Consider the following 12,097-nt stretch of genomic DNA (forward strand, 5'->3'; position numbering starts at 1 on the left):
TGTGTGTGTGGATGGCTGAATGAGACATGCTGTATAAAGTGCTTTGAGTATTCAAGTAGAGCAGAAAAGCGCTATACAAGACTCGTATGATGGAGCTCGGCTGGCACATGCGGTTTAATTAAGGCAAAAACTAGCATTACTCTCAGTACTGACACTACTATTATTTAACACAATCCTCTTTTTACTTTTACCCTTCATGTTGATCCACAGCATCACATTAAAAAGAGGTGTGGAGGAAGAAGCAAGAGCATCATTGCAGAATGGTTTCAAGTAGGGCTGCTCAATTAATCGAATTTTAATCACGATTACGATCTGGGCTTTCAACGATCATTAAAAATGACTGAGCCGATTATTAGCCCCTCCCTCATGCTTTACTCTCGCGCTGCTCCGTGTGGTAAGTCAAGCGCACCGCTCTCCATTTCGAACACGCGTCACAACAATTAAGAGGACCCGAGGGAAGCTCGGAAAGCTAAGCAGAAGTTATTTGGAGAGGAGAGTGACTGCCGTTGGTTGAAAAGAGGTTAAAAAAAAAAAAACTTCAGTGGTGTGGAAACATTATGGGTTGGCGGAGTCAGACGTGGATCAAGTAGACAGTGTGTAAACTTTGCTACGATGTAGTAGCTGCACCACAGAGCAACACTGCAAAGTTGACTAAACATAGATGTTTACATTTTTCATTTATTTCTTATATTGCAAACATTTGCACTGTTATCAGTATTTGCACACTATTTTATATTATTTTTTAAAGTCATTATTCAATACATTGTTATTGTTAACCCTTTAAAGCCGGTCAGAGCAGCACACTCCGTTTTGCGTAACTATTTTTAAATCCCTGTAGAACCTGAACCGCTAAGCTAGCGCAATAATTTGTTTTGCATTATGAAACCGGAGGAGTTGTACTTACATCTTATGCCATCAGCTTGTCCTCGGTCACGGTTTCCTTCCACATAAAGCTTTGCAAAAATTGCATAAAAAGCGCTTGCAGGAACAAAAACATAATATTCCAGAAACACGCTTTGCCGATCCATCAGCTGTTCCTAACACTTCCCACTTTGAAAAAGACGTCAACTCGAACTATCGCATTTCCTGCCCGAAACCGGAAGTGATGTCATTTTTGCGGAAAATGTAGTTTTTTACTTGTAGGCCTTAAGTAAAAAACTATACTATACTATACTTATACTAGTGTTTTTATAAGTCATGTTTGACTCTATACTTTTCTGAATAGTTGCTGGGATGCTTAGAACTCAAATTGCACAGCTGGAAATAGTTTATTTTGATGCACGTGCTGTTTTCTTTGCAAATTTGCATCATAGGATTGTTTTTTTTGTTTTTCCTGCAGTATATAAAAATTGCTGTATCTCCAAAATAAAACTATGAAGACACTCAAAATAAATTTCCTGTTGTTGTAAACTATTTTTTGCAACTTTTTTGTATTTAAAGTTTTGAGGGATAAACCTCTTAAATTTCTCCAAGTAGAAATATATGTAAACAAAACAAAAACGATTTTCAATTTTTTTGTAGTTTATTGCACTTGTTTGCAATTAATGTAGTTACTATGGACTTAATGCATACATATTATTAAAATATGGGCTATAACAGTTGTATTGATGTATAGCAACTTGAAATGCTCCCACAAATGGCACTACAGCATGTACAAAAAAAATAATATAAGCTCTGGCGGACTTGGTTCTATGGTAGGTCTTAAAGGGTTAAATAAATATCGTCAAATAATCGTGATCTCAATTTCAGTGAAAATAATCGTGATTATCATTTTTGCCATAATCGAGCAGCCCTAGTTTCAAGCTAAATGCTCGTTTTATCTTTTAACCTTTTCATTTTTATGAATGCTGGAAGCCAAGATTGCAACAGTGTTTTTTTTAGTCCGGTGAAAAGCTAATCTTCTCATCTTTTTGTCTTATGTTGATGGCCTTGTGGTTAACCTCCTGGTAAACACTAAAAGGGCCTCTGCAGTGTTCATTGAAAAGTAGCGTCATCAGAAAGTATTTGGCCAAGAAATAAAGGGCATAGGAAACAAGGGAAGCTTTCTTTTTTTTTTTGCTCCTCCACCTTCATCAGAAACACTGTCTCATCACTAAAACCACTAAAAAAACTGCTTTATTAATTCAGCATTTTGCAATCTTGCTTATTTTTGAAAATACACAGCTAATCCAAAGGATAGCTAATGTGGGGTGACTGCTTGCACAGCAAATTCCGTTGTTTTTTTTAAATGCTTATGACTTCTTTTTGCTGTTGATACTGTGCAGAAAACAATTGAGTGTGTGTCTCTGTGTGTGCACTTGGGCATATCTGTCTCACTGCATTACCACACACAGATCAATAAGGATTCTATTCTTGGCCATTAGATCTTGAAAAAAAGGGATAGCCTGCCTCTCTCACTCTTCCCTAGCTATTCCCCCTCTCTCTCTGCTCTTCCTGGTTTATTGGCCTGTTCTTTCCACGGGCTCACCAGCCAAGCTCTTTCTCTATTTCCCGTCTTTCCCTCCTCCAGATAACACCAAAGGGACATTGTCATCTTCCCAAGTGGACACTGAAGCCAGAGGCAGAGTGAGTGGTGAGCAGCCAATACGAGGCAGTTTTGGGGGACCACAGAAATGATTGGCTTTATGTCTACAGGGATGAGACATATCCTCAGAGAACACAAACACCGACATGTATCGCACATGTGTACACATCAGTGCACGCCTCCCGTTTGTGCTGTAATTTTCAGTGCTTTGCCACGTTGCCAGGCTGAGGCCCTTGATCTGCCACTTCCTGTAATCCTTCATGGAAGAGGGGTGCAGCCAAATGTCCTGGCAGGCCAACCAGGCAAACAAACACACATATACACACACTCACACAGACGTCGATATCCATGAGAAGCCTCTCATGGCCCGCCAGGGCTTAGATGTGACCATGTGTATCAGCACAGGGAATCCCTAGATGCCTTTCCAAAACCTGCAACCAGCCAAAACTTCAACGAAATCACAACCTGCCACAAGACCCACATCCGGCAGTTCAGCACTGCACAATTTATGAATCGCGAAAGCTCGAACTACCCCGCCTGCATCTGCGCCACAGTGGTGTCGCTGTCATCAGATAAAGAGACAGGGCTGACTAAACAGTAAAATAACGGGGGAGGAGAACCAACACCAAGGAGCAGATAGATGACTCCCAATTCACCTTCCACTGACTCTGATAAGACTCTATCTGATCCACATCACTCAAACACAAAAGAGATCCCTCAGTTCATTCAGTTTCAAAGTGACCAATTACAGCCAGCAGGAAACATCTGACAAGATCATTCGACCAAAGTCGGTATAGTCTGAGTATAGGCTGACTCGCTATAAACTTCTTCTTCCTACTTTGGAAGTAATGGGTAATGTACCAGAAAGCAAGACACAAGCCCTATTGAGCTTATCCCCCTTAACATAGTTCACCTACCAAAGCAGGAATTTCTACTTGTATCTACTAATACAAGTGATCGAATCTGCTCTAGTCCAGTTAAGGTTTATTTTGAATCTGTAAAGCTTTAGGAACATACAGTTATCGCTTTAAAATGTGGTGTGCCTACCATCTCACTCAGTCTGTCTTAAAACATTTAAAAGGTACACAGGCTGCCCATCTTTTTAAAAAAAAAAATCTGGCAAACACGGTTCAGTAGACTCTCATGCTCATCATCATCCTCCCTTTTTTCCAGTGCAAGGTGAACGAGACTGAGTCACAACCATACCTGCCAGCAGGTGGGAAAGAAGGACAGCCAGGCGGACCGCTCTTAATCACACCGTAATGAGCTGGCAAAGGTTGTCGGACAGGCAGGAGAACACACAGAGGACCTGTAAAAGCGGCCTCACACAGGCAAGTTCGCGGGCGTTCTCTGAAGTTATATGACTCCCCGTGGTGCCATTTCATCGCAAGCTGTTGTCCCTGTTTGTGTTAACGTCCTCATATTGCAAGAAAGCCGATGCGAGCTAACACAGCCGAACGGCAACACGTATTTCAATATGTAGGGTCTGTGTGGGCTTTGCTTTGATTTAGCATCGTGGCTCAAGAGTTAGGAGTTCGCCTTGTAATCGGAAGGTTGCCGGTTCGAGCCCCGGCTCGGACAGTCTCGGTCGTTGTGTCCTTGGGCAAGACACTTCACCCGTTGCCTACTGGTGGTGGTCAGAGGGCCCGGTGGCGCCAGTGTCCGGCAGCCTCGCCTCTGTCAGTGCGCCCCAGGGTGGCTGTGGCTACAATGTAGCTTGCCATCACCAGTGTGTGAATGTGTGTGTGAATGGGTGGATGACTGGATGTGTAAAGCGCTTTGGGGTCCTTAGGGACTAGTAAAAGCGCTATATAAATACAGGCCATTTACCATTTACCATAGCATTCGGCACAAGGGTGCAAGAATGTAGCACGGTCAAGGTCTAAAAAACAGCTAAACTGTGAAATTCAGTGAAGGTAAATGTGGTCTATATTTTATGCATTGTCTCGCCTTGGGATAATATCTGGATGTTGGACTTTAAGTTGAAGAGAAATCAAACACTGAAGCTCGCAAACCCAAGAAACCCACCTTTCCAAAATCCCTCTAAGATACTGAAAACCAGCCAACATACAGGAGCATCTGACAACAGCAGCTGAGGGGACTGTTCACTTACCTGCTGCTGCCTCACAGGGATGCACCTACCCAAAGGAGCTGCCACGGGCCACAGCAGCTCATAGAGGCTCAGCGGCAAGTAAAAGGATACAATCTGAGAGCTCCACTCTGGGTGCCAACGGCCAATATCTTCTGCACAGGGTCAAAAGCCATGGACGACGGCTGATAGGGGAAGCCATGACGGACAGTCTGGTGCGATACGTAGAAAAATGAAGAAGAAGAAAGAAGGGAAAGAAAAAGAAAATGTGTTAGAGAATATCAATTTGCATTTCACAGCAGGGGTGTTGTTTTGTCAGTGGATGCCACACACCTGACTTTGATAAACAAATAGCCCAGACGGATGCGAAGAGTGTTATGAAAGAAATATAAAAACTGAAATTGTGCAGACAAGGGAATATTAAAAAAAAAAAAAAAAAAGATAGAACAAATGCTCTTTCTGTGCACAGATATCCTTTTCTTAATGATAGGTATGATATTTGGACTCGCTTTTTTGGTTCCGTTTATAATCACTGGCCTAATTTGAGATTTCATCTCTCTCTCATTTCCCTCTTTTTATGTTGTTTTCCTTCTCTCGCTGCCTCCCACGTGCAGTCGTGATAACACTTAAAGTCTGGAAATAAAATACATGGAGAAAAAAAAAACATGGATAAGGAGGAATCAGGTTATGATTAGCTTTTGTTTCTTCTTTACGGTATGCGACGCATTATAAGGTGTTCCTGGTTCACTCTGTGCATTTCTGTGAGGGTAGTTTTATGGCATCAGTCAGCCGGCGGTGGGCTGTTGGATTTGTTTGCTTAGTGACAGAAGGCTAAAGTACATTACATAAGAAGCACTCGGTGCAGCAGAGACACCTGCCTTCCTCGTAGAGAGACATTACAGAGAGATCCTGTCCAGACAGACAGCAAAGGTGCAAGAGTGAGCCTGAAGTCTTGTTCAAAGGCACTTCAATCAGACGTCTTGCTGTTGACAGACATATTTAGGCTGCCGTGGCTATAAAACCTGCAGTCTTTAAGCTGGTCTGTCTAGTCACCAAACCCCAACGTCCCCAAAGCCCTCGGGTATGTTGACATGATTCTAGATTATTTTCCCGTGTTTACTTCACGCGCTCTCAACGTAACACTTCTTACTGATGTTAATCTCTCTGGATTTGCACCTCTGTTATGTGACTACTAAAATACACGAGGACAAAAAGTCTTTTAACACACAAGAAAAGACTTCATGGTGCAAATATGCTAAAGCAAATCAATGGCAGTGTCATGTTTTTCCAGCAACCAGACATAACGAAGGATATCACACATAGATGATTTCAAATATATCAAAAACATTAGGTGGAATAAGCAAAAAAGCTTCACAAGCACACAATTTAAATATGTTGGGAAATCAATGAGAAGCACACAGTGGGGTCTATTAAAAGGGCAATTAGAAAAGCTGCTGAGGAAACTCTGAATTGACTTAACAGTAGCATGCACGTCATGTAAACTGGACGGGTATTATCCCAATTATCCCATCTACTACTGTGGTCAATACAGACAGAGGAGGGAGAGCCTTTTTTAATCTCCCAAGCAGGCCTGTACTCACTTCAGGCGCCATCAGTCCCCAATGATCTGGGGATAAAGTGGTCTGTGTTTAGGTGTGGATGAGGGAGACCGAACGGAGGGGGGGTGCGGAGAGACACTGCGTGGAAAAGACAACACGCACAGTGCCACACGTTCGCTTACACACGCACATCAATCACAAACCAATGTTTTACTAATCCAAACCAACAGATTATGCAAGAGGGGATCAGTTCAGCCCAACCCCTCGATATGACAGTTCATGCCATGCGCACATGCAGAAAAGTCCGGGATTTTCACAGAGTACACTGGCGCAACCCTAACCCTACCATACCCCGTGTTGCTCGATGATTTTAAAAAAGCTCGAAGTACATTACTTAACAAAAACATAAACAATCGAATAGAAACTTGCAGCTGGTCGGTGCAGCGCACTCGCCAAACAGCATGCGCATCGTAGCTGCCTATGTTGCACTGTTTATGCGCATAGGATGTGATCTTTCTGAAATGGACAGGCTGCTCGCCAAATGTTCATTAAATCTTTAATGAGCACGTGCTTGTTGTAGTTTAGAAGAAGACTGCAGTGTAAAACGCTTTGCGGCTAATAAATAATTCCGTGGAGCTCCACTTGCACCATCCGTGTTCTGAGATGGGATAAGTGCAAAACATTGCCTGCAATAAATATCATTAGCGCTAAAAGCCAATACGCAAACAGCTGTATGATTGGAAAAAAAAGAAGAAAAATCTCCAGTCTCGCCCACCTTGCAGAGCTGGAAATGCTCGGACTGGAGGGTCTCCTGGATGAGATGGTTCTCTTGTGGCCCCACTTGGACAGACGGCGTGGAGGAGGACACCTCTTTTAAACCGTCCAGCACCTTCCTGATGTTGAACTTCTTCATTTTCAGACTGCAGAACACAGAATTGAAATCACCCGCAATAATAATGATTTTAAAAAAAGATAAAGGGAATGGCCACTTTATTTTTCTCACACACACGCGTGCGCTCTGTTCCCCCCTGTGGCTCTTACATTTTAGTGCTTATTATTTATCGCAGTCTCCATGCTGGAAAGCTCAACGCGCGCACCGCACAGGTCAGGTCGCCGCTTGAGGTGTTTCTGGAGAGGGGGCGGTGGGGGTGCTGGTGCGTCGGTGTAATTTGCTCCTTGGAGTCCGTGCTGTGCCCCACTGCGTCTCCGTTCTTCCTCTCGGCGTCCCTCCCCTCCCCTCTCGACTGTGTGCGCCGCTCAGCCAAGGCGGAAACGCAGCGCGGCGGCGGTGGTGGTGATGCTGCTGCTGCTGCTGCTGACGCTCTTGCGCATGTCTGACAGAACAGGCTTCAACACAAATCCCGCCACCTTGCCAACCCCCCCTCTCTCTCTCTCTCTCTCTCTCTCGCTCTCTCCCTCTTGTTTCATCGGCCCCAGCGACAACGCCCCCTCCCTCCCCTCCCTGTCACGCACGTATAGTAGGTTTTGCTCCACTGCACCTGGTGATGCTGGTGAGCCTGGGATGCAGCAGCGTTGAGAGAGTCTGTGTGGAGACAGACGAGCAAACAAACCGGGGCTCAGTGCCATTATTTCCAATACACCCTTGCCTTAACCTCTCCGCCTCTTTTTATGTGCTTGCGTGGAAGATTCGCCATATTAAGGGTCACGCACAACAGATGATGGATGTGGAAATCAGTTGTTTTTTTTAAGCGAAAGAAATGGTTGTGCCAGGCTCAGCAATAAAAGACAGTCACAACAATATTAGAGCTGCATTTTGAACAGTTTTTGGGGGGCTTGGAGAAAAATGATAACATGAAGGACAAAATCATCCACTTTCAATCTATATTTAATTTTTTAGGATTTCTTTTTCCTGCTTTTTAAAGACGTTATTGCGCTCCCTGTGCTGTTTGATTTCATTATTTATTTATTTTTTGGCGAATGCTGCAAGGAGCGTTTGCAGAGAGGGAGCCACGTTAAGTAGCCCAACAGCTGAGCAAGCAAATGCGTCTATCAGTATCCATAGCAATGACTGTGTCCATCCTAGTGGAAGTTTACGCGCTCAACCGAGTTCCACGGCTACAACGCAAGAGCAAGACTTCATAGTCCAAAGCTGATGAAAAGGAAGGAGTTTGGAAATGTCTGGAACCGTATGGCATGTATGTCTCTCAACACAATAGATCTAATCTTTATCATTCTGTTTAAGATTAGATGTTGAACACATACAAATGTTTAATCCTACTTATTTTAAAGGAATTAACACTCTAATGTGTGTTTGCTGTCTTTATAGATTTGAGACTAACATTCACATGAGTCAGCAACAAAAGAGGGGCTCTGACTTTAGCTGTTCCACATACTTTTTCTGAAAGAACTTTCATATTTGCCATCTAGTGGATATATTGAGGGATAGCATGCCAGACGGTTGAAAGCTTTGAACTATGGAGGGTGTATGTCCCACCACCAAAGCATGGAGATCCTCCAAAGATTTAAGATATGCAGAGTCCGTGACATATGATTGTTAATACCTTGTGTGTATCAGACTTAGAATAGACTGGTGAGTATTGAAGAGCTGGACTCTGACCCTTCAAATCTACCAGTACAAGGGCACCAAAGATTTGAGATGTGTGCAAACAGTATTTAGATAGTCAATCCAATTCAGTTTTATTTCAATAGCACCAAATCAAAACATAAGTCACCTCAAAGTGCTTTATGTTGTAAGATAAAGACCCTACAGTAATACAGAGAAAACAGCAACAATCAAGTGCACCCCCTTTGAGCAAGCAGTTGGTGACGGTGGGAAGGGAAAACTCCCTTTTAACAGGAAGAAACTTCTAGCAGAACAAAGCAAAGGGAAGGGCAGTTATCTGTTGTGACCAGTTGGGGGTGAAGGGAGGAAGACAGGATAAAAAAATACTGTTTTTATACACTTCTGTAAACCTTTTTCACCTCACACCTAGATTAGCCAAGGCTTGATTCATGAGCTCACAGTTGCCCTTAAAGAGTAATAACATATAAAATATGTCTCCACATAAACACAGTCACTTCACAGAGTCCCGTGATCATACCTATTCGGTACCTTGCGCAGTCTGTAGTCTACCAGGAGCAGCTGCTATCGAGATCTAACGCTCACACAACTTTAGCACCAGGTACGATTCTCCTGAGCACTGAAGTGAGTTGAGTGCAGCACCCTGGTACAGCTGTGTATGTAAGGTCACAGATGAAGCACGAGCCTTGACAAGCTCATGCTTGAGTGACACAAATGTTGCCACCTGTTTGGGTTGTTTGCTAACACTCTCATCTTAGACAGGTGCCCTCGAGCAGCATGTGTGCAGCAGTGGAAGTAATAGCTGTGTGTCTGCGCTCGCTAGCACCTGATGCCATTTCTGTCCTAAAGTGGAGAAAGTGAGGGGGGGGGGGGGGAATGCATTTCTGCGACTCCTGCAACAGCATATTGTAATCAAAGCTGATATAATGAGCTGGTCTATATGTGCTTTTACGTAAGCAGTCCTTTGAGTGAGCTTGGTTTGATGTAAAGGATGCATCGAGGAAATGAAGGCGCTGCTGAACAAAACGAATCAAAAACATCTGAAGAGGACCAAAGGGAGAGGGAGCAAATTATGAAATCAGCAATCATATCAAGTTGGCTCGAGAACAATTGTTGCCACGCTGATTTGCATAATGAACTGAAATTGACCGTGCAGACCTTCCAACCCCAACCGATATCTCCTGATCCAGAATACATTATGCCGCCAAACAAAGAGGTCCTTATTAGGTGATGCTTGCATGCGTGTGAGTGTGTGTTGTTGGGCTCACATGGTGACACTGACATCAGTGATTTAATTTGGCACCATTGTGTTGTAGCCTGGCCATTCATCTGGCTACGCCATGTGTGTTTGTGTGCGTGTTGTATTTAAAGTGCTTTGTGCTCTTTGTTAAGGCTACCGAGGCAGCGCAGTGTGCGAGGACTTTTTAGGAGTCAAAATGTAAATAAAGCAGGATTCACGGGATTTATAATCCCATGTAACATTTAAGATATACAGTAATAGTTGCTAATATGGTTTTTCTTGATGATTTCTTTTGATTTCTGCAAAGTCTGAAACAGGTTTTCCTACTATGTCCATTCTTTTGGGCCATTAAGGACTTCTTACCTTAAGAACTTCCTGTAAGACCGGAGGTGAATAGGGTACACAGTCATTAATTTGCAAGAAAAGAATGTTTCAAAGTTTATTTAACCTCCTAGGATCTGGCGTCCACATATGTGGACATCACATTTTGGGTTATTTAGACCAAAATACTCAATTTTGCTCTCCTAGGACCTGACATCCACTTACGAGGACGTTGTACTGCTACTGTTCTATCAAAATTTTAAACAAATATCCTCATATGTGGCTCTTATTTTTTTTAAAAACCAAAATAAGGTAAAAAAAAATAAAAATCTGGTAATTCTTTGTTTTTACATTCATCAGGCCCCAATATGCCCAAATATCAAAGAGAAATAAAAAATGCATGCCGTGGAAGAGTTCGGGTCTTAGGAGGTTAATGTAAATTAAAAAGAATTAAAAAATAAGTGTACATGTCACATTTTTGTTTTAGACATGCATGTACCAGCCAATCATGGTTCTCTACTAGGCACTTGCCACTACTTGTTATCAATGTATTGAAATGTCCCCATATTTGAAATATTTTCTCCTAGAACTGTATCATGAAGAAACATAGAGGCGTAGTAAAAAAAAAAAAAAAGTGAAAAAAAGTAATGCCAAGAAAGTGTTTCCCTGGGAGTAATGACAGTATGCAAAAAACCAAACAAAAAAACTGCAAAGCTTGGACTGCAATAACCCAAGTTGTGAATGTTGTGTCCCTTGAGACAAGACTGCAGCTAAGGTAAAAAAAAGAAAAGAAGAGCGGACCAGAAGAAAAAGAGGGAAGGAGGCACTGGATCTGTCAGCTTAAGTCAAGAAACTCACCCCAGTTTCTGGACAAACATGCATTAGTGGGGAACGTGATGACATCCATACAACGGGCATACTTTTTATGGCCGTTTCATGTATTTGGCTGCATGTACACTGATTAAGCCTAAATTTGTATCTATGCGCTCTTCATGAACGATACCCAGGAAGAGAACTGCACGTGGGCCAATTACAGCAGAGCACAGCTTCTTGCTTCAGTGGTCCCTCCATTATCTGCGAAAAACCATCTAATGCTGCTGACCCAGCTATATATATGCAAACTGAGCTGTTATACACACACAGACTCTGAGCCTATTCGCTGCTCATTCCAGATCAGAGATGATCAGCACTGATATCTATTTTCAGCAGTTCTGAAGAAACAAATCTTAGACTCAAAATACATATTTTATGCCTCTAATTTACACATACCCAGTTGTAAAACATGTTGCTGGACAGCAGATTACAAAGAAAATTGGAAAAAAATCCACCTCAGCATGCAAATTTGCATATATTACACAGATGTTTGGATAAAGATGATAAATACGCATTTTTATCCTACATACATACATCTATCTGCATAATGCTGCTGCGATCCTGTAAAAAAAGGCTTAACCATTCTGATTATGTATCAATATGTGTACTTTATCCTCAAATAATACACATATGCCCTAAAAGTAAGTCTCTTTACACATAGAATACCTCAAGTGGATTTCAGCCCCTTATAATTGTACTGACCTAACAGGGATGCACCTTGTCACATGAGCAAGGATGAGCCTTCCCTAGCACCACAATATGCCGTTTCAGAGCTCAGCATCACAGTAAGCCCTATATGACCCTTATACCAACAAAGTCCCTGTGCTGTCTGGCAAAAGTGAAAAACCCAGAGGGAGGCAGGGGACAATATCAGGTTGCAGAGAGTTGAGGCGTCTGCCTGTCATGCAGAAGGACTGGAGGGACAGCACCCTCTGCCCTCACTGACAGC

The 12,097-nt window shown here is 42.8% G+C and overlaps 1 protein-coding gene across 5 annotated transcripts in view; it reads right to left on the reverse strand.

Moving 5' to 3' along the window:
- The window catches only part of stxbp5a (syntaxin binding protein 5a (tomosyn)), a 106,555-nt gene extending 99,040 nt beyond the window's left edge, over positions 1–7,515 (reverse strand). For 3 of the 5 annotated variants that reach the window (XM_085246003.1, XM_085246004.1, XM_085246002.1), the window contains exons 1-3: positions 7,214–7,515; positions 6,948–7,092; positions 4,728–4,825 (exon numbers count right to left, since the gene is read on the reverse strand). In XM_085246003.1, the coding sequence (XP_085102129.1) occupies positions 4,728–4,825; positions 6,948–7,085 (236 nt within the window). In that variant the 5' untranslated portion in view covers positions 7,086–7,092; positions 7,214–7,515. The remainder of the gene's footprint in view (positions 1–4,727; positions 4,826–6,947; positions 7,093–7,213) is intronic. The other 2 variants (XM_085246006.1, XM_085246005.1) reach the window with 1 other exon arrangement.
- Positions 7,516–12,097: the final 4,582 nt, after the last annotated feature.

This window comes from Mchenga conophoros, linkage group LG15 (genome assembly GCF_057382185.1).
Source record: "Mchenga conophoros isolate Kocher_MC1m ecotype Shallow Benthic linkage group LG15, M_conophoros_male_GT1.1, whole genome shotgun sequence".
NCBI classification, from domain to species: Eukaryota; Metazoa; Chordata; class Actinopteri; order Cichliformes; family Cichlidae; genus Mchenga; species Mchenga conophoros.